The sequence below is a fragment of the Pempheris klunzingeri genome, chromosome 3 (assembly GCF_042242105.1).
Source record: "Pempheris klunzingeri isolate RE-2024b chromosome 3, fPemKlu1.hap1, whole genome shotgun sequence".
Taxonomy (NCBI): domain Eukaryota; kingdom Metazoa; phylum Chordata; class Actinopteri; order Acropomatiformes; family Pempheridae; genus Pempheris; species Pempheris klunzingeri.
In genome coordinates this window covers 13,357,059-13,379,897 of record NC_092014.1, presented here as the reverse complement: position 1 = coordinate 13,379,897, position 22,839 = coordinate 13,357,059, and the positions used below count along the sequence as shown (strand labels likewise).

At 44.1% G+C, this 22,839-nt stretch overlaps 1 protein-coding gene across 3 annotated transcripts in view; it reads right to left on the bottom strand.

Moving 5' to 3' along the window:
- dlc1 (DLC1 Rho GTPase activating protein) overlaps positions 1 to 22,839 on the bottom strand; it is a 79,153-nt gene that overhangs the window by 1,822 nt on the left and 54,492 nt on the right. For 2 of the 3 annotated variants that reach the window (XM_070855293.1, XM_070855286.1), the window contains exons 6-17: positions 15,448 to 15,519; positions 13,855 to 13,936; positions 12,612 to 12,675; positions 8,475 to 10,147; positions 7,581 to 7,760; positions 5,715 to 5,874; positions 4,486 to 4,693; positions 3,695 to 3,911; positions 3,148 to 3,262; positions 1,733 to 1,948; positions 368 to 585; positions 67 to 240 (exon numbers count right to left, since the gene is read on the bottom strand). In XM_070855293.1, the coding sequence (XP_070711394.1) occupies positions 67 to 240; positions 368 to 585; positions 1,733 to 1,948; positions 3,148 to 3,262; positions 3,695 to 3,911; positions 4,486 to 4,693; positions 5,715 to 5,874; positions 7,581 to 7,760; positions 8,475 to 10,147; positions 12,612 to 12,675; positions 13,855 to 13,936; positions 15,448 to 15,519 (3,379 nt within the window). Of the gene's footprint in view, positions 1 to 66; positions 241 to 367; positions 586 to 1,732; positions 1,949 to 3,147; positions 3,263 to 3,694; positions 3,912 to 4,485; positions 4,694 to 5,714; positions 5,875 to 7,580; positions 7,761 to 8,474; positions 10,148 to 12,611; positions 12,676 to 13,854; positions 13,937 to 15,447; positions 15,520 to 21,745; positions 22,036 to 22,839 lie in introns of those variants that run through there. The other variant, XM_070855300.1, reaches the window with a different exon arrangement.

The window sequence follows — 22,839 nt, the reverse complement described above, 5'->3', positions numbered from 1 at the left end:
GCCGCTAGGGAAAAGATATTGACTGACCACTAAAATTGTCTTTGCTCCTGTCAGTCATTCACTCACCTGCAGTCGACCCTGGAAATATATGTGAGCCTGGATTTGCTGCCTCCATAGGGCTCAACGTAGTAGCGTGAGGTGAGGACGTTGGCCCGAACGCCTACAGCAGGTGCTCCTTCATGGTCCACAGATGTACACACCAGTGCACACGCTCCCTTTGGCAGGTCTGTTTCCCATGTTCTAGTAGGGGTAATAAAGTGTTTAGAGTAAGAAACAGCATTAAATCCAAGCAGAACATTGACAAAGGTGAAGACAAAGAGGGAAGTGAGAGTGGTCAATCAGGGAGGAAGAGGAATGGCTAGTCTACCTGAGCACCAGGTGGTCTCTGGTAGGGTGTGGAGCCATGGTGTTCCTGACGTACTGGTAGACCTCCGTCCTCTCATCCAGGGTCTCCACGACCCGGCTCTCGAGCAGGTCCTCGTCCCAGTGGCCCTGCTCCCTCAGCAGTCGCGTCAAAACCTCCTCAGGACTCGCAGGCACCTCCACGGTCACCTTCCACAGCCGCAGTGGAAAGCCATCATGCACCTGGAGAAACAGACAGAAAGGCCCAATTATTTTAGAAACAATTCTCTTTTAATTCATATTATTTTGGAGCGTTTTATGTCTTCATTTGATAGCTGAGAGCAGAGAGATGACAGGAAATGAGGGGAAAGAGAAATTAAGAATGACATGCAACACATGTCCCTGGCTGGATGTAAACCAGGGAGTCCTAGCACACCTACAATGGACGTCCCAATTTACATACTTATTGACTTTTCTTATTGACTCCTTCCCAACATTTCTCATATTCAAATATTCTGTTTCACAGTTCTTGTGGCTATAAGTGAATGACAAAATAAACTTGAAATCTGTCACAGTGTGAAATGTGGGATCATCATATGTTTTCTAAAGTGGGCAGTAGGGTTAATGTAGTATCTCCTGAAAGTATCTAGAAGCTTCCTTTAATATATTTAATCTTATCAGTTATATTTACAGAAATTAGGCGTGGTAATCCAGCCATAATTTAATTCACAACAGTCAGACTGTGTTTCAAAACCTCAATGCCCTTTGGCCAAGTCAGCTGCTTGGTTCTGCCATCAGATGATAAAGAACATGCACTCTGCGCCTTGTGATTCTCAAACTGGAGGAAAGATAACCTCATACTGTTCTGTTGCATACTAGACACAGGAAATGTAGGCCTGGGATAATGGTGAGATTGTGTATGTTTGTGCATGTGTGTGTGTGTGTGTGTTTGTCTGTGTGTGTGTCAAGCTGATGTCATTCTGGGAGACAGTCCAGTTCTAGGATGGGAACGAGAACCCGCGGGCCAGGCCAGTTTCACACGGATGTGTTTCTATACAGGAAACCCTAAGTGCTGGTTTTCCACTAGATATTTAGAGAAGCAGGGGGGAGTTTGGAAAGGCATACACGAAAGAGGAAAGGAGAAGACAGGAGAGGTGAAAAGACAGAGCGCGCCTCATGAATGGTGGTTTGTTTACACGCTGAAGACAGATTGACTCATGATCTGTTTTTTCTCTCAGTAATTAACCTTTCATGAATTTCATTACTTTCACTCTGTGGCAGATTTATCACTGCATTCACTATCTGCCACAAACAAACACAGTGAGTGCAGCCATATGGACTCAAAAAGAGTCCTTAAAATGAACTAAAGCGAGTTGACGAATGCTCTTACCTTCCTATTTGCCAGCTCGGCGTGCTCGGGTGTGGAGCAGCTGTCATAACCTTTAAACTTGTCCTTGGCCTCTTTGAGGAGGGCGTCTAGGCTGTCCCGTAGGTAGGCCCTGTAGCCTCTCTGCCCGGCCTCGTCGCCTGCGAGGTCCTCCAAGCGTTGCGGCAGCAGCGCCTGCTCCACATACGAGTTCCTGCAGCGATTCATTTCCTCTGGGATCTGTGGGAAAGTAGGACGATGAGGGTCAGTCCTTAACTTTACATTGTGTTGCTGGAGGTAAAATGTATTTGGTTTGTGAGAAATATCAACACAAATCTACAGCAACAGCTCCATACAACACTGAGACATACAAAAGGATCATAAATGTAAGTGAATTTAATCATTTTTAACTATTTCATTGAGCCTATTTGTACAAAACACATATCAAACAACCATTTTTGTTTAAGTATTTTTTTGTCTTGTTTGTCATATCTGTCTTTTTCTAAATGTCCTATGATAAGAGAGATCAGCACTAAGTCTCCTTCATGTTTTGCCTTTATCAGTCATCTCCATCCTGATTACATTAAACCCCTTAATAAATGTAATAACCGTCACTTGCACAACAATTAAAAATGGAAACATACCACATCCTATTGTCTCGTTCCCTCTGTATGTTTGTACATCTTTCAGGTTTAATTGTAGACTAACAATATCACTATCTAAATAAAGGATTTTCATGGGTTATTTTCCATTTATGAAACTCCATGAGCAAACAGAGATGTAATTAAAAAGAAATAATTCAGGAGGTAATTGAGTTTACTTGTTGTGTGATGCGGCCATGACAGGAAGCCAGGAAGCTCTCCCGCAATCTAATAAAACTTTGAACAGTAATGACCCACAGTGTGCAGCCTTTTAGCATTTACTGCAGCAGGTCAGAGAAGTCTGCACTGGGCAGAGAAATGTTTTAGGCTGAATGACATTGAATTAGTAACAGAGTAGTTTGCTGATTGTTTCCTGTTTATCCAGTCCTCTCTTTATGGACACACAGAACCGCACTGGATGAGGTGGATTCATGGCTTTTCTGCTTTTGTGGGACCATGCTGTATTTTAAATTCTTTCACAGATGCTTGAGTTTGGTTTAAATTGACAGAGACATGAAGTCCAGTTCTGTGCAACACGGGCATTTAAAATGGAAGGCTGGTTGGCACATTTACATTATGTAATCATAACACTGCATAAGCAAATGCATGAATTGGATCGAGTTATGTAACAGTGACTGTGTTTGTTTACAGGACACAGGAACACAGGGAAATTAGGTGTTTGACACGGTACAGTGAGCCAGAAGTGGCATTCATTCTGGCAGCAAACGCACCACATCGACTTGAGTGACTTTGCTAAGTCAGAGTACACATTCAGCTCCAGTGTTGTTAACTACTGACCCGGAAGAGTTTCCTGCACTCCTGGATCATGTGTGCCAGGCCATGAGTGGCAGCCAGGTTCTCATTCAGGTCTCTCTGGTCCGGCTTTCCCAGTGTCTGCTTCCTGTTCATCACCCTTTGACCAAAGAAGACAGATAAAAAATGGTGGACACAACAAGATAAGTAACAGCATCCATCCTGCAGGCTGTGGGCACAAGACAGGGCAAACACCTGATGTACCACCTTCTGACAAATGTGGAACAAACAGTGTTTCTTAATTAGGTAAAGATGTTTATGTTATCTTTCTATTTCCTGTGTCTCTCTCCCTTCCTCCTCTCTCAAGCTCTTTCTTTTTTCTGTTCTCCATCTACACTATCTACGGCATCCGGCTCTTTTGTTTCTTTAGAGTGTCCCTTTCCTGTTTTGAGAATGAACAACATATTTCACGTTATGTAAGCTGCTAATACAATAAGTGTGTCAAAATTAAGTTTGTGTCAAAATAAAGGCACTGATAAAATTAAAAATGAACGGGTGGCACTGGTGTAAAGGCAGACCCACAGACACACACCTTGGTGAGGAGCTCTCCTTGCGACGCAGGGTGTTGAGGTGGAAGAGGGACGGGGCCAGACAAACAGCCAGGTTGGTGGGAGTCATCTGGTTCTCAGACACGCTGGCCGTCACGTCGCTGAGGAGACACAGCAGCGTCCGCAGTGCCTCGCGGTTCTCATCGGGCAGCAGCAGCACGGCAGCTCGCACCGCCTGCAGACGGAGCTCTTTAGGCATGTCTGGAGACAAAGAGGGAGAATGTCATGGCTCGCTCTTACTATTACACGCAGAAAAAGAATAATAGCCAAAGCCAAGCTACATCATGTCATCTTTCTTGTGTCCACTGATTAACTTTGGAAGGTAAGGCTTCCCTTCGCCTGCCAGGAATGAGCTATGATGGGATCTGTGTCGAAGTGTGTTATATAAGCCGACATGTGTGTGTATACTATATGAGTCATGCTTCATACTTCATGCTTAGGACTGGTTTTGTTTCACATTATGTAAACAGTTCCTAATGCAGCTATTACAATCATAAAGAAAGAGAACTTGAGAGGACGTCTATATTAATAGTGGGTCGCTGAAGGATGAGCCAATACTGTATCACTTATACCACCTCATGTCATAGGTATTTCCTGTGTTCATCTTGTTTGTTTTCTTTTGTCGGTTTAACAATTTCAGGCAAGCATCTGCAGCTCTAAAACAATACTTTTAATGCAATCCTCATGTGTCATTGTGTGTGGATGTCTCTACAAGAATGTGTTAATACTCTGAAAGTATGTGTGTGTGTGTGTGTGTGTGTGTGTGTGTGCTTACACTGATAAATCTGGAGGAAGGTCTCCGACAGTTTGCTAGTGAGCAGGGGTTCTGGCAAATCTCTGAAGTACTGCTTCAGCATGTCTGCAACGTCGTATGCCGATTGGCCCTCGTAGTTGACTCCTCCCCCATCTGCGCCGCTCGCCTCGTTCATCTGACGAAGAGCTTGGATACGAGATTTAACTCCTGATTTCCTGAAAAGACCCACCTGGACAAAGAGTAAAGGACAAAGACAGAGAGAATTACACAATGCACAGAAACGTGATAAGTCAGCTTTGAACTATAAATCCCATATTAGTCTGAGTATTATTACAAGTACAATGTACAGCACAATCATTAAAGCAGATCAAAAATGATTAATGTGCCCAAAGTCCATACTAAAAACATCTTTTAAGGCTGCAGGCTGTTATTATTGAAAATAATATTCTTGACTTATCAACAAATCCAGAGCTTACAGTCATTATGGCTACATCACAACAGAAGATTTGACTGTATTTTCAAGAAGTTCGAGGACACCCAGTGGGCATTCTTGTACTGTTGTGTAGGTCCTCATCAGTGGCCTTTTAAGGCTGCATGAAATGGCAATGTTGGGGTGGAAAAGAGAAAAAGGCTGCTGGCTTGTCCAGCCTGAATATTTTCCATGAGCTTTCGCCACTTCCAAACAGAGGCGCCTTGTTCTGTTTTGAAAAGAACACCATCACTCTGTTTTCTGTTTTGCCCTCCATTAATAGCTATTTTCTCCTTACTCGCTCTTTCTTTCCCGTATGAATGTACACACTCACTCTGAGATAAATCTTTCATAATGTCTCTGGATTAAACAGACAGACACAGGTGACTTAGCAGCTGCACACTTTGACTCTCTCCAGGCCTCCTCGCTTCAGCAAATGTGTGACACAAAAAAAGAGAAAAAAGGGGGACAGACAGAAACCGTATACGCACACTCACTAAGTGGGTATCAAGCTTTTTCCGATTCACTGTTCCATCTTATGTAATATCCAATGAAAAAAAAAAATCATGGATGAATATTTGACTGATTGCAGATGTCCTAAAATTCAGACATTATGTAACTCGGGCACCTTAAAGCTGTGGAAAACTGAAAACGGTCTGAAAGCTCAATGACAATCTGGCAGGAAGTTTGATATTATATGTACACTGCAATTACAGTATATGCGCAGGATTATGTATACATCTGTCCATACATGTGTGTTTATTTGTGTATTTTGCGTTACCTGGTCGAGGCATTGACTGCGTAAATATCGCATGGCCTGCTGGATCCCCTGAGGGAGGGGCTGGCCTGTCCTCTGGACGATGACTTGTAGTGGCACACCGAACACATTCCTGTCTTTGTAGTCGCGGACCTTGATGCGCTTCATAAACTTTGGCACAGCCCTGCAACATGCATACATACAGACATACATGCATCAATATCTGTTATATAATGGTGTGGCTTTTGATATGAATTTAGCAATTTAAAGATTTCTTCAGGTCAACAATGACATGACAACAATGTCATGACATGTCTTCAATCTTACTAGGTCTTGTATGAAAACTGTGTGATCAACACCAACACGTCACATTATTCAGGGTAAAACAGCTCAGCAAAACATCGACTGATATCCTACATTTTTGACTAAAAAGATGGATTCAGACGTTTCAAATGGTGGTTCATTTAGTTTGGGTTTAATATACCACTCTGCCTGTAAAACTAGCCTGCCTTCCAAAATGTGTGTGTTTTATGTGTGTGCATGGAGGAGACCAAGTGGTTGCAGAAGCCTGTCTCCAGGTTTATGAGAGGGGAGGATAAAAAGGATGGGGGGAGAACTGGGCGTGTAGGATGTACGGCGCGGTGTCAAAAGAGGAGGATCCCACTGCTTTATACATCCGCACCAAGTGTCTGTCTCACTATTTGTCACTGTGCATGTGGGGTGTGTGTGTGTGTGTGTGTGTGTATGCTCTTGGGCGCAAGTGAACTACCATAACTACCAACCCCGTAGCTGTAACATGTAAATCCGTCCATTTCACGAGAATGAACCCACGGATTTTTGGCTGTGCAACTATCTGCAAGGGTGCGAGTGTGTTTACCAGAGAGACGCTATGCGTGACTCAGGACAAGCTTGTCTTTGTAAGAGCAGCCGTTCACAAGACTCACAGCACTTCTTAGAACCACAGTTTGGGAAAAATTGGAAAGGAGCATATTATGATCCTGGCCCGGAATTCTGAATATGTGTGGGCCTCCAGTGGGCAACAAGTGGCCTCTGTCTTTCAGTCTGTCATAAGACAAGCTGGGGTCATAACACTTTCTATTCCTGTCCAAGGAAGGCCTCGGGTAGAGGAACAGAGAAAGTGTGAAAACACGAGAAAATTATGTGATTTTTCATTTCATTTTTCATGTTCAAAAACCAGTAATAATGTGCAACAGCTAATGGTTTTTGCACTCACAATGACTTTACACAACAGTGTTTGTCTGTCATATATGTTTTGACTGTGTGGTATATCCCGTGATACATTTTCTGGTAAACCAAGTTTTGTTTGTGTCACCTTACTGCTTTTAGTCCAGACTAAAAGAGAAGGGAGTAATGAGGTCAGGATAACATAACAAGGAGTACCATTGGATAATCATAAGCAGCACATAAAGTGAGGTCAAACCAATAGTCTAGAGGTGGAGGAGAGGGTAGTGGTGGAGGGATAATTGTTGAGGACCGATCTTTCCAGCCTCCAGCTCTTGTAACACCATGCGTGTGAACGGCCATGATTGCCCCGTTGAGAAAAAGACAATGTACACCCCTTCCCAGCAATTACGGGCCTGGGAAAAGAATGTGAAACCCAACCTCTGTGGACAGCCGTCACCACACTATACAACAACCTGCAGATGGAGGGGATTGGGAGATGGGTGGGATCGAGGGGTAGTAGTTGGATGGACGGCTGAATGGATCAATTCAAGGGCATCACTTGTAGGAACAATTAGACAGGCGCAGAAGGCATTTTTCACATGAAACACAAGCTTTAAAAAAAATGTGTGTGTGTGTTCAACAATCACATAGAAAATCTCCCCATCGTCAAAACATGTACTTTGCATTTTCCTACAGTCCACTCACCAGCTGAAGCCATGTTTGTTTGTAGGGGTGTGCTTCTCTAGCAGAGCAGTGAGCTGCAGCAGGGAGAGCTTCTGGAGCAGATTCATCTGCAGCACAGACTGGCAGCTAATCTGGAGTTGGGCCGAGGCCAAGCTTGGCCGATGGGAGTTCTGGAAGCTCGGCCAGCGGAGTTTCTGTGGCCTGGAGTACAAATTGATATGTGAGAAGAAGAATGTTGATTAAATAAAAGTAGTTTAACTCTTGGGATCAGTGTCATGCTTTTGTCTATACATAAACTCAGAAAATAACACACAGCCACATGCAGTATTTTGCGGTTTTATGTGCCAAGTGATCAGTTCAGGGATTACATGGATTTATGTACACATCAATCAAGAAACTGCCTAAAAGACTAAAAACCCACGCCTCCCGAATGTAATTCTGCCTATGGATTCCTGAAGGAACAGCAACAGCTCCCATGGAGACCAATCAGCATTCCTGAGTATTCAGCACCATTACGTAAGGAAAGAAGTCTCAGCGTGTCCCCCTGTTTATCCTCTGCTGTCACTTTCTTAGAAAACTCTTTTCTGTCAGTACCTTAGTGTTTGTCTTTCTATTGTTTTGTTGTCCTTGGGATTTTCATGCACTAAGGAAATGTTTGGCAGGGGTTTTACGGAAGAGGACTAAAAGCATGAGCCTGTTTGCAGGTTGAATTGTACAAACAACAAAAAGTTGTATATAAAGAGTTATGTAAAAGTATCTTTTCACTGGAACTACTTTCTGCTGGAGAAATAGTCTGGGAAAAAAAGTTAGTGAGTGAAGAGCTATTGCTTTTTTTAAATATTTTTTAACTTTGACTCCCAAACAAACACAACTCACTGCATTAGTAGGAATGCACTTTAGGTTTTTTTCACTGACCTGCTGGTTCTGGTTAGAGATGCTCCGACACCAGAATCTCTTCTCTCTCTCATTCCTTCCTCTCCCTCACCCAGCGGGTTTCCTGTGCTGTCTTGGTCACTTCCATTCTCTGTCTCCTCCAGCCGGTTCTGCAAAGGAGAGGACGGGCACGGGGAGGCTGAGTCCAGTGCTGAATCAGAGTCTCCTTCTTCCTCTTCATCCTCCTCCTCTTCCTCCTCTTCACCAGCCACAGCCTCTGACCAGGCATTAACAAACCGCTGCAGGCCGCTGACATGTTGTAGCACTTGCTCCAGTTTGCGTTCATCCCCCTCTTCTTCCTCTCCCTCCTCCTCCCTCTCAGTGTGGGGGACGTTGTCATAAAAACTGAGCCGGCTGTCGACGGAGCCTGAAGAGCCACGGCGCTGGCGTCTACTTTGCCGCCCCCTGAGGATCACCGAGTTCCCGTTATCATTCCCATTGTTATTGCGTGAACTCCCGTCCCGCAGGGCTTTGGGGAAGGTTCCAGGCTTGTGACCTTCTGGTAGGTAGAAGAAGATCATGCCATCCTCTTCCTCCTCCTCTTCTTCTTCCACTTGTCTGCTATTGTCTTGCACACTGCAGTTGTTCCTGCGGTTCTGCTCATCAACTGTTATCCCATTACTAGCTTGGCAGGGGTTGGGTGGGGCAGATTTGGGTGGGGGTGTTAGCTGTCGACCTAAAGCCGGTTGGAGAACGCTGAAAGGATCAAAACCCTCCAAATACATTCCTCCTCTCTTGCTAGAGCCTGCGGCTGTGCTGTGGCTGCGAGCGCGAGTTACTGGGCTCGGTGTGCTCACTGCACTTCCACTGCTAGCTTCAGACTGGCTGCTCCCAGTACTTCCAGTGCTGCCGTTGCTGGTCTGAGTGGAGTAGGATACAGAGCGATTCCTATTAAGTGTCATAGTCTGAGTGGGATTGCGATGGTGATTGAGGTTCTGGTTGAGGTTGATACTGGAGATGTCCACACAGTTGAGCTGCCGCAACTTGTCATCATCTAGACCCTCCTTGATGACAGGGCCACTGATTTCTATCTTGCCTCCGCTTGTGCTCCCCTTCTTCTTTCTCTTGGAGGAAGTGCCACTGCGCAGCCGTAGACTCTCCATCCTCTTGAGGAAGCTCTTAGCTCTTGAGCGTGTGCTTTTGCCACTGCCACCTCCTCTGTCTAGACTTCCTCCTTGTCCTCCCATCCCTGTTTTCACATCAAACGTGAACTGTCCGAGTGTCTCCAGGGGTGAAGGAGGCATCCCATCAGACAGAGAGTCCTCATTGGCACATCCTGACCCCCCTGTGCCCGAGGATGAACACATGCTAGCTACAGAGCTGGCACGAGTGGCACCAGCAGGTACAGCTTCATTTGTCAGGGCGGCACCACGGTTCTTCTCCTCCCCTCTTCCTCCACTCCCACTGCTGTGGATGGAACCCACTTCAGGCTGTTCACTAAGGTCGGTCAGCACACTCTCTGAACTATTGCCTTCACGCAAGGCAAGCTTGCCTTTCTGAGATACTTGGTCTTTGGGAAACGGGGGCGGGGCGGCATCTGTGGACAGTGTGGAAAAAACCTCTAGCTCCTCCATGCGGGACCAGCGCTTGCTGTCCCTCTGGAAGGTCCAGCGGCCACTGATGGCACAAGGCTCATCCTCATCGGAGTCCTCACTCTGGACAGAGGAGGGGATAAGGGAGGGAGAGGAAAAAAGAGAGGCAAGGAAAGGAACAGTTAGGCGACTTTATGCACTGCTACGTTTTCCATTTTTTCCCACAACATTCCTCACCTTGGTCCAGGAAACTTTCTGGAGTTATGGAATTTGTTTTATACTTCTTGCACTCGCACATTGCCTTCTGCACATTCATGTTAGGTTCAGTTTTCATGTCTCATCCGCTTGTCATTAGTGTATCATGTCATATTATCAGCTGGCAATCATTTAGTCTTTTTGCCTGGTTGTTATTAGTTATTATTGCCTTAGTTATTATTAGTTAATTTGTTTTGTTTGTACAAGTTTCTATTGATACAGGATTAATAAAGTATTGGGGTATACTTATCTATGCATGCATTAAAAATACTGATATAAGATGACTGTCAAATGCCATAATAAGAGCTGTTACATAAGAACATCTACTGAAGAATTCTTCTTGGAAAATAATGTATATAGCTTGTCAATGATGTAAAAAGACAATGGTTTTGCATAATATTATCTTAAACTGAGGTCTTGTGAGCATTTGACCTGATGAAGCAAAGATATCCATCATCAGTTACTAAACATGATTCTGTCACTTCCTGACAGCATGGACAAAGACAAAGGAAAAAGTGCACATAGCTGACATATACAGTGCACATGCCCCTTCACAAAATGCACACACCTCCCCCATATTGGTTAATCTATCTCAGGCCCTGGAGGGAGTTCAGGAAATTCCATTATGACCCCCATAGCTCACAATGCAGCCGGCCAGACTGGGGTCATACCCCCCTACAGTCTTTATCCCCTCTGTCTGTACATATGCACACACTGAGTGAGAGACAGTGTCACTGATACACTGCAACTGCCAATCCTTATTCCTTATCCATGACAGAGATACCCACCTTTCCTTTCAGATACACAAACATACATACACAAGTTAAAATAGGAGATTCCAAGGATGCTCAATGTTCCCAATCAAAGTGGAGGATCAAAGCTCATAAAACCAAACCACAGGCCACAATGTAGCACCATCTTCTCCTCACCTTAATTTTATCTACAATCTGAATTCTTTTTGGACTTTTTTCAGATCTGTCCTGACAAAAAGCTTAGACGTTTGTAAGCTATAACCAGAGCCCTGGCCCAAAGATGCCAGGAAATGAGCATTTTGAATAAAAAAAAAAATCCAGTAGAAAAATGATCATATCCACAAAATCCATGTTGCCAGGGTTCCAGTTTTCACTACTCACACAGATTTCACATACAGGCATCATTAATTATATGTTTTGCAGTGGAAACATGATGTAATTTTAAAATGAAATTAATAATAACCAAAGAGTAAAAGCCATCCCTGTTTCATACAGATCTTTTTTTTAAATTTAAGAGGACAAAGGAGATTTTTTTCGTAACATTTTCGGATTCCATTTTGGCCTTTTTCTTAAGCTGTGTTGGCTGGAATGTGAGATAACATTAGTATGCTTTTCATTGTTCATAGAGAGTGTCAACCATTTAGCATTCTGGAGATATGTTATCCTAAAACCATCAAGCCACCAAAGCATTCATTGCAATGGTGGCCACTTTTAACGTCACAAGGAGTCTGAACAAAAACTATTTGTTGTTATTACAATTAGACAGATGGAGCGAATGAACCAGAAAGAACGAGAAACAGGGAGATGGAGATTTAAGAGAGAAACATGAAGGAGATCAATGCATTCCTGAGTTGTCTTGGAGGGGGGGGGGTCACAAAGATGGCAAATAACCTCTTTGACTCTGCTGTGTTGACTCCTGAAATGAAAGGTGCTGCAGAAAGGGTCACTCTAATGAATACCACCACACACAGAACAAGGATGTCACTATGTAGCACTTAAGGCCATTATGGAATTATGGTTGATTAGTATAAGGAGCAATTCTTCTCACAAAGTGACAGTGTAAGTCAGTAGGTTTTCAGTTGAAATACGTGTAGTCTAAAACTGGGAAAGTCACACAATTATCTTCCTCTCGTCAAAGAGGAAAAACACTTTCCAAGAGGGCCATTTCCTTGAAAGTGGAATCTAAGAGTGTGGTGTTTGAGGGAGTTACATTTATCTTAAAAGCCACTTAAAAAACACCATATTGTAAGAATTCCACAATAGCAGCATACTAATTCCCTTTATGGTGAGCCAGAAGTATAAGGAAGTATTTGAGAAAGAGAGGCAGCACGCCTTGAGTAGGGGGAGGTCCTGGTGAACGCAACCCCTTCATTTAGACATTAAAGCTATCCTCCTTCCCCCTAGGGTCCTCACAGCTCACTTGATATAGAAATAAACCCAACAGGTGCCTTCTCATTAAACAAGATGAGAGAAGACACAGCTTTGCCCTGTGGCCAAGAGTGAACTTATAGTTAAGGTGAGATTTGCAAAGTGGTTTTCAGAAAAGAAGTGGAGTTAATTGTGCGAGCATGTGCACCTACTCTTTTTCTTTGCGGTGATATCTCCAGTCTCATCAGAGCACACTTGTTGAGGGTGTTAAGTCTCCTGCAAACACAAAAACACACGTGCAAACATGGTTACATTTAGAAATGGCCTTTAAAATATTCTGCCCCCCCTGATTTTTCCTATAACACAAACCTCTCATCACCGAGAGGATGTATGATGGAAGAAAGGATGAAACGGGACGAAAAACAGAAGAGGGGAAGAGAAAGACAGAGGGGGAGCTTGGGTGCACCCAGGCTGGTTAATGAGCTGCTGAGGGATAATCCCCACATGAGCGGGAAGAGAATGAGAGGGAGACAGAAAAGGAGAGAGCAGGGAGAATGAAATCTGCTGGAGTGGCGACGACAACTTGGGGAGGGGGCAGAAAGCTTATCCCCTCAGCCACCTGGAGAACAGGAGCGAGGGTGGTGGTGGGGGTACACCCTCTGGAGAGCTCTTAGAGCAGATCATGTAACAATGGAGAGATGAAGGGATGGGAACTGAGGGATAGTTGGGGTTGTGGGGAGGGGCTGCCAAGAGAGGAGACATTGAGATGATAGCTTCCAGATGTATGGAGGGACACCTGCTGTGGTTTATTACTGAGAGTCGGAATTTGATGAAGGAGTCGACTCCATTAAAGACCTATTAACCTCCTCCTCATATGCAAATGAATATGACAGGGGCACCAATTAAAGTGCAAACCCAGTCCTCTCCAGTGATACTTACTGTAATTTAACTCATTTTTTTATGTACACACACTGAAATGTCTAACCTTGCAAACCTTCATACAAACAAAGCACTGACACCCTAGTCATTCCCCCAGTTGTGGGAAATAAATGGGGCAGAATGGATGAAGAGAAAAACTGAATGCAAAGGGCAAGACGTGACATCCAGGTAGGAGTGAGATATGTGTCTGCCAGAATGGCACAAAGGACTCTAATGACTGAGGTAAACACTATCAGTCTCAGAGAAAGAAGAAAGAAAAAGAGATGTATGAACACAGAAAACCAAATGGAGAGAGAAAAAGTTACAGCACAAGGCTCCAAGGTGCTTATCGTGTCATTCTTTCATCTCATCAGCAACTTTCCAAAGCATGCCTCCTTTTGAAGTCATGCCCTCATGGTTTTATGTGGGGGGAAACAAGAGATAGTACAGAAAAGAAGCAGGAGAAGAATAAGAAGAATGGCGCAGAACATCAAAAGAAAAGAAGTACGAAGGGTTCAGGGCGACTTGTAATCTCACCTGCAAAGAGCCTCGATCGCATCCCGATCGAGGAAGTCATGATCTCTGGTGACCGAAGAGATGTCGATGGGAAACTGGGCATCTAAATACAGAGAGTCAGATTAGTGTGGGCATCTCCCTGCGGCTGATTGGATCAATGTAGTCAGATACAACTAAAGATACAGCCTCAGAAACACCCACCCACTCAAACACCCACCAGGGCCTTCCGTCCCACCTTCTCCCCCCATACAGCCTTGATGAAAAGCTAAAAGAGGAAGTAGCGTCTTAGCCGACCAAACAAACACAGCTGCAGCTTTCAGACTCGGTAGGCAGGGGGGATGTGGAGCACAGAGGGAAAGAACAGGGGATTGATTGAAGAATGACAATAGGTACTCCACTGCCGCTCAGAGGTCCTACTTCCTTTTCTCCTTCTTGTTCTTTCTCCCCTAGTCTACCCCATTAACAGGATCACTGAGTCACAGTATTAGTAAAGGCACACAGATAAAGTGCGCCTTAAGCTATAAAGAATACTTAAGCACCGTAGTCTGCTGTCAATTTATGGATTTTAAGATGATATTTCTGGTATTTGTTGACCCAACCCAAAATAGGAATTTTGCATCTAACCCCCAGGGGCAATGATGATAAGAAAATGCTATTTAAGGGAGGCCAGTACCTTTAGCCTACTGTACTGGAACAGGCTTATCGGTCTTCTTATCTTTAGTGGGGCAATAGTCTTGACAGAACAGACAATAGAGATTCTCCCACCGATACAAGGGAAGGAAAAATGTGTCATGCAATTCCTACTTGCGTGAAGATGAAAAGTGACAAAACAGCGAGAATGTAAAATCTGGGGGTGTAAAATGATTGATTACCATTTGCACTTTTGCGTTGCCATTCATGTATGTGTAAAGAACAGTCGCAGTCATCACCTGTGCAGCAGCACAATGACCTTTCCATTCAAAGAGGAAACCTTTCACGGTTAAGTTGCAACAAGCAATGACCTGTTGACTTAGTCCTGCTGTCATCATTCTGTAGTTACATAAGGGGAACTGGTATGCCCATGGTATGCCACAGTATAGTTGGGGAAGCTTTGTGGAGTCTGAAGAATGTTTCATGTATTTTGGTGAGTGTGTATTTAAAGCTCAAGGGTCAGGCAAAGCATTGTTTCTCAGCCATTTGTCATTATATGAGTACCTTGAGAGGAAATAGAAAACATGATTTGTGTTTAGATTAAGTTAAGAGGGACATTTAGTCACATCATAGTTAATGTTTGGAATATAGCAGAGTATGCTAAGGTATGTGTGGCTTTACCTGCAAAAGCACAGTAAAGTCCCTTACTTCTCAGGAATGCTGTGCTGTGTGTGCATGCTGGTGTTTTATAAGCTACCTAGTAATAGGTGTGCTTAACTGATTTTAGATTTTTTCAGCCTGTAAAAGTTTCAAAACTCACAGGTCACTGAAGCAACAACATAACTTAGTCTGATTATGCCATGATTCCCAGTATGACTGTGACTTTCTAATACCAACACCAATGAGAATGGAATTGTTTTTGTCCATCTTATCTTCGTTACTGAAGAGAGAGAGGGGGGGGGGGTGTCTCACAGGGGTCCTTACCTTCATAAAGCTGGGCATACTGTGGGAACCCTGCTGCTCGGAGCCAGGTACAAGCCTCTTTGGCCTCGATCTCTGCAGAGGAGACAATAACAAAGGCATTTTAGGTGTTGTGGGGGAAACTTCAACCCACGTGAACAGAAAATATAATCAGAGTACACTAACATGCCAAATTGCCTATAATAACACAGGTGATTTACAAAAAACAACCAGTGTGAATGAAAAGTAATTCTAAAGGGGTTATCCTGTCAAAATATCAACGTAGCACAAAAAATTTGGAACTGAGCAGCTGATCAAATAGAAGCCCCTTGACCTTATTAGCTATCTCACACTCGGTCACTCTCCGTTCTCATGCTTCCGACGCTGGAGCTCAAAGCATCAAACATGCAAATTGTGTTACTCCCTCACACTCCAAGTGTGTGCCAGCTCCTTATCCAGGTATGACAGCAGTTTTCAGTGTTCACACAGGGATCTCCAGCATAAAGGTCTGCATGGAGCCTTTTCCCATACAATATGACTATTCCCATTGATATGAATATGCCTTTTTTGCTGTTGTTTAAGAGTTTGTTGACAGCATATGACGTCTTGTGAATGCAGTGCTATCCTCCAGCTTCTGTTCCCCTGTGATGCCAATATGGAAAATGTCATGAACCATTGTTGTTTAAGATGCACATAGGAAAGGGTGTTTTACATACATACATATCAGATGTATGTTTCTCAAGTGTCCATCAATGTCATTACTACATGTTCTCCAACACTGACATAACTCCCTTCAAACACAAGGTGTGACATTTGTGCTTGTTATGCTAAGTACTGACTGAATGTCGAGGTCCACTGTGTCACAGGAGCCATGGGGATGTCTCCCAATTATCTGTGAAAGCCTTTTAGTGGACATATGCCAAATGGCTGCCCACATCCCAGCCTCCTCAATTGCTCCATCACCCCCACAGCCAGCAGTTTGTGAAGAGAAGACAGACAGAAACATGTCTCCATGGCCTTAAGGACCTGACTTTTATTGCAGCAAATACGAATGTAGCACAACCTTGAGAAACACTTGTAAACCAACCCAGTGAGACAAAGGCAAGAAAAGATGCTGGTAAACCATGGATCAAAGTGACAACAACATATACAATGAGTACTAAACATGAAAGTGAAATACTTGTTAATTAAGTTACCAATGTAAGAACTATTTCTGAAGTCTAAAATTCAAGCAGAGTAGTCAAACATTTTCCATTTAAAATTCTACATTCCTGGTATTTAGACATTATAGTAATTTTTTGTAGGGCTGTTATGTTTGGCTGAGCATGACTGAGCTAATAGTAACCACCGGTAAAGAGAAACAGAGTAGTTTATTTTATCACAAACACCAGCCAAGCAGTTCCACCTCATTTCGAAGCTAAATTACACCAATGAATTGTTCTGTTTTTTTTTTTTAGCTCAAGCTCAAGAGCAGGCACATAAAAGACTGAGAGTGTGCCTGAAAAAAGACGTTTCAGTATTTTAGTGGAGAATTACAGAGGTAACCATAAAGTACTGCCAGGCAGACAGCAAGGTCAGAGGAAGACTACTGCTGGAAAGGGTCTGAGCTCAACCATATACAAGCATTTACATACCAACAACAAGCCTAGACGGCAGACAAACCCACTAACAACAAGGTGTGACGCGACCAAGACAGGGTCTCCGCTCTGCCACTGCAGGGGCCAGCACTCCTGAAGAAGCCACTGTGACACCAACCTGCACCCAAGTGTCAAATAACACATTAACAACTATGTTTTAGGACTATTTTATTTGACAAATTAGCTCTATTTCCTTGTGGATGTGGAATGGCAAGTCTAAGAAGCTGTGTATTTGGTGGGTGTGTTGAGCTCAGTATTTTTGGAGCGTAGAGAACGCAGAGGAACGCAGAAACCAAGGGGTAATTATACCAACATTCTTGAAAGCAAGCACTGCATTTGGAGATTCTTGTGTTTGCTTGCGTATCTGTCTGTGTGTGTGTGCACATGCAAGTCTGTGTGTGTTTGCCAACCTCATGTTTAAAGACAAACCACTCAAAAGACAGTAAAGCTATTGAAATGCAAATTAGACACACAAACACATGGTTAGCTTTCCACCCCCAAACCCGAAAAAGAAGGCTATGGGATCCATTAAGTGCCTTTGGAGGGAAGCTATCCAGTGACACACCCCATTGGGCCAGAATGTGTGTCAAATCTACTTTACAGTGACATAATGTGGGCTTGGTGTCCCTCAGAAACAAAATAATGACAGTATTCACTATGCAAATGGATACAAGTGAACAATATTTGTCACTGCACCACATTGTGTCTCCATTCCTTCACACAGTGAAGCAAGAATATTTTTCTATCTTTTGTTTGGCTGCAGGAAGTGGACAGGGGCATGGGGCATCTGGCACAAACAACCTAACAATAGAGCCGCACACACATACAGTCCTATGCATCTGCAATTTAAAAAAAAAAAAGAGCCATAAAATGGGTTTATAAGAACATCTCAGGCCCTCTGGTCATAAAAATGTCATCCTACAACACTCCGCCCAATCCTTTACATTTTTGTTTGCTTCGATAACTTGAGAGTCATGGGTGTATTTTATTTTTTGTCTTCTCTCACTGTCCACCCCAATTCCTTAGTCCTCGCCAGGGAACTACCTCACTTCCTCTTCCTGCTTCCCTCACAGGAAGAGAACCGAGCGGCGCTGCAGTGGCCGCCGACCACCCTGCTGTAAGGCCCTGCCTTCGTTTGTTCCTGGCCAGATAATAGGTGGGGAGGCAGCCAAGACAAACACTGGCTCCGGTGATTGTGTGTACTTACCAAATGTCCTCATGGTTAGAGACAGCTACAAGCCACTCAGGATAAATGTATGTCTTACAGCAAAAAGAAGCTGGCTCCCTTGATAGCTGATATATCTACATGTGTCATGTTGGCTTAAGTACAACAGATTACAAATGTAAAAGGCCAGCACTGAAGTTTTTTCAATACTGAAAATACTACATGTCCTGGTACACCAATTGTGCTGCAGCTGACCACACTTTCTTATATGCAGTTTCATGTAGTAACAACTGTTAGGAATGAAAGCAAGTGCAGGTATGCAGAATGTAATTCTTCTACAATACCCACTTGTCTGCAAGAGGTTTAGTCCTGTTTTGTCTACCTATAACCATCGCTGGTTGTGGCCTCGTTGGCTTGGAGACAGACCAACAAACAAACAAACAGTTGGATTGGTAAATATGTGAATCTAAGCACAGACCAGACCAGACGAGAACTTCTGGTCGTGCCAAGGAGGCCGCACAGGATGTCTGAAACATGTCAGTCAGGACAGAGAGGTGGATATGTGGCTGAAACTGAACTAGCCTCATAAGGACAGGTTACACTGAACAAATGTCCTATTCTGTGATAATCAAGATACATTTTAAACTGCATGCATCACTTTGTGGACTGAAATGCAGACTCAGTTGGAATTAGTAAGTTAGTCACACATTAATTCTGGCTGATATGAATGAGCAAAGACAACACAGTGAGACACACTCCCTCTCAGTGGGAGAGAAAGATGAGAGCGATTATCTGCAGATAACATGACTAATAAGAGCAAAGCCTGACGCTAATAGAAATTTCATATGGATCACAAGAGACTTTTTTTTTCTCCTGGAATATGGCCAAAGCTGAACTGGTGAAATGCCAGTCAGGGAAAAGCTTCACCCACTGCCCCGTCAGTATCGATTTCTAAAATTATCCATCATAGTCTTTTCTTTGCTTTCTTTTTCCCTGCTCTCAACTTCATCTCCTTTGCCATCCCTGCTTATTTCAACACTGCTCGCCCCTTCTCTTCTCTCCTTTCCTGTGGCAGGAAATTCTCACAATTGCCGGCCAAAGTTTCCCTCCATCGCAGGAGGCAGCGGGGTCTGGCTTGGCCGAGTCTGAATGCTCAGCTCCATTGGGAGTTTGTCAGCGGCTAGCAAACAAAGGATGCTGCTCCCCACCTCAAAGGCTGTGCTACATACATGGCAGACTGGAGGTCAAGAGTCTTAATACAGTTATCACTCAGACTGGGTCTTTGAAGAAGAATGCTTGACTAACAACTGCTGTGAATTGAGGTGGCTTATCTGGAATTACCCGATCATCACTGGGTCCCAAAGTGCTGACTGTAAAACAACCCGAAAGGCAGGCGAAAGGTTCTTATCAACTCCAGGTCTCAGTGGGTCATTCTGAAGGGGCTGCAAAGTGGGTCTAGACAGGTGATGTGATAAACCAGTCCAGACTCCGTGGCTCAGCAGTAATCTACAACAAGCAAAGCCGGGAGCCTCGATGCTGCCAGTGTTTGCCCTTCTCCTTAATGGTGGCAAGGACACACTCCTGGTGTGTTCATGAACTTGAGCAACATGTTTCCAGTTGAATCAAGATCTCAACTATTTCATGAATGATCACAATGTCCTTAACAGCTTGAATCCATATAATAGCACCAAGACAACTGGAGACGACAGCTTTTTTAACGTGACCAATGTAAAATCCCTCCAGTGCTCTGCTGGAATGCAAAGATGGGTGATAACAGATTTTCTTCCTGATGGGTATTAGGTTTTGTGATTCCACGGTTGAGACAGCTGGTGTTCCCTGAGAAGGTTGGGCTGTTAGCTAAGTGAGACGATGCCAGGAATATCACCATCTGGCTGGCCTCAAGCATTGCCCTGTTCTCACACACACACACACACACACACACACACAAATGAATAATGAGGTTACTACCACGGTCCATTCCAGTTATCTACCACCAGCCGGGGCAGGCACGAATGCACGGACACAAGCGCATGCAAACACACAGCTGGCCCAGATGGTTCATCGCAGGGCTAACCCCAAAGGCCCCTATGCTCGCTGATGAAAGATTTATGCTCGCACAGAGGGCCCTTGCCGTGGATCAGGTGACCAGGCATATTCAAAGCCTCTGATAAACTTTCCATGGCCAGATGACAGCCTACCTGCCGGGACCCCCTTCCCCGTCTTGATAACGAACCTTTCATAAACAGATCCCAGGACAGTTTGATACATTCAGCAGAGGGAAGGTAGGAGCAAAAATGAACATATGTGTCTCCTCACAGGACATGGAGAAAACAGAGTGCCAGCTGGATGTAAATCTTTCAGATAAAGCCCCTGCTCACTTCCTGGTTCACAAAGAGTGCAGATGAAGTGTGTTTCCTTTATTTCTCCCAGCACAACCTCCCAACCTCCAACTAAACCATCTAGTCTCATCTCTGATTGAAATAAATAAAGAGACAGACTCAGTACAATAAATGAGACTCACACTACTTCTGTACCAGGACTAGTCTTCTGTTGCATAGTCACTCAGTAACATCAGGGTCAGACAGTATCCATGTCACTAGTTACTGCAGGTAATGTTCATTCAGCTTGCATCATGATGTCTGTGAGTGCCTTTGAGCACGTTCTCAATGGTGATATGGCTCAACTGTGCCTTGCTGTGCTCATATCTGCTCCAGACCTGAGGTAGCTGATAAGGAGCCATGTGTTGGAACAAACAGTTAAAACGGTTGAGACAAAGCGCCAAAGCTCACAAATCAAGTAAAGCCTGGCAGCACAGGACAGAAAACGGGACTTTAAACAGTCACAACAACATCCCCTCAAAGTCGTTAGCAAAAGGCCGACAGTCAGGCAAAAGGCACAGGCAGTTAAACAAACTGGAGGCACTGAGATGGCAGAAATGTCGCGGGCTGGTACTATACCTTCTGATAATCTTAAAAGACACTAAATACGACTTAAGGCTGAACATTCCAGTTCACGACCTCGTTTCCACAACACGGATCAAAGTTTCATCCAATTAAAACAGTCGAGAGGGTGCATGTCTGCCAGTTGCTCCCTTCTTGTGTGCGTAAAAGCAAGATATTCTCTAAAAACGGATTTGCACCAAGTCAGAAAAGCATGGTCTATAATTTGGGAAAACGTGTACGTGAGCGGAACCTGTGGATTTTCAGTGAGCTGTGAACAGGAGTGAGCACATTGGAGACACGGAGTTATGCGCAAAGCGGCGAGATTTCTTATCTGACAGCCCGCAGCGTTGCGCCTTAAAGACGACTTAAAGACTGTTTTATTTTAAGGTAAAATTCAGTAAAATAAGGTGAAATTAAAAACTGAAAGTCAACTAAAAAAAACATAAGCACATTGTAAACTACTAATGACGCCCAATAAGTAAGCTTTATTTCTCCCGGATGAACAGGAAACCCGTTTAAATGTACGGCCACATTTTTTGCATTTCATAGAAAAACCATCATCATTTCCAAACACTTACGTGTCAATATCATCTTTTAATGTCTCGGTCGCGACGAGCCTCAGCATACAACCAAACTCCAGGCTGCGCCCCGGCAGGCTACGACTGTCCAGTCAGGTCTACTCCACTGTTAAGGCAAAGCCCGCATGATAAATCCAGTGCAAAGAAAACTCTTAACTACACGCTCGGTTGCAAACGGTCCCTGGACGATGCGTAAAACAGTAGATCCATGGTTATAATTTGATCTGGCTGCGATAAACAGAATTCCACAATCTTCAAATCCTTCCAACAACTGTGAGTCCCTGAATGAAGCGGTCCCAAGCAGGAATGTGAATGGAGAGTTGTATGATTCAGGCTTTAGGAATGGGCAACTCTGCCGTGGCTCCACCCCCCACCACCCGCTCCGCTGCTCTGCTCCCCACCTGATAAGGAGCTGGACACGCACACATCCACGCAGAATAACCTCAGCAGATCCCACTTCGCAGGGAAGGAGTTTATAAAATAATATCTGTTATAACAGTCTGTCAAAGCGCACAAATCAGGATCCTTTTATAATTCCTGGTCTTCACTTCAACTATTAACTTCTGTCGATCCTCTTCTTATTTTCTACTTGTTACTAATTTCATCAACTTATTTCACCCGTTCTCAAAAAAAAAAAAAAAAAAAAAATGCTTTAGAAATGTTACCTATGTATAATCGAAAGTAATTAACTGGGCTCCCCAGGTTTCTCTTTATTCACATCAGCTCCTGCCTCGCCTGAGCCTCTGCCACCTCCCCTAATAGGCAACAAATGACCCGGAGGTTGGTACCCTGTTTGCATATCATTAGAAAATACTGGAGACAACTGAGAGACGCTCTTTTGAGACGCGAGATTAGCGTGAAAAGCGCAAGTGGTGCAGTGAAAAGACAAGTGTTGCAGGTATGGTAATGCTTCTGGTCCTGCCCCTGTCCGCGGCGCGCCTGACGCACTACACCACCGCTGGTCGACGCCACAATAACAACACATTTGATCCCGAGTGCAGGGCAGATTTCAGAAGATGTAGACAATTTCATAGCTCTATATACTGATCACACCTAGAGCATCTACAGACACCTTCAATATATGGACTGTTATT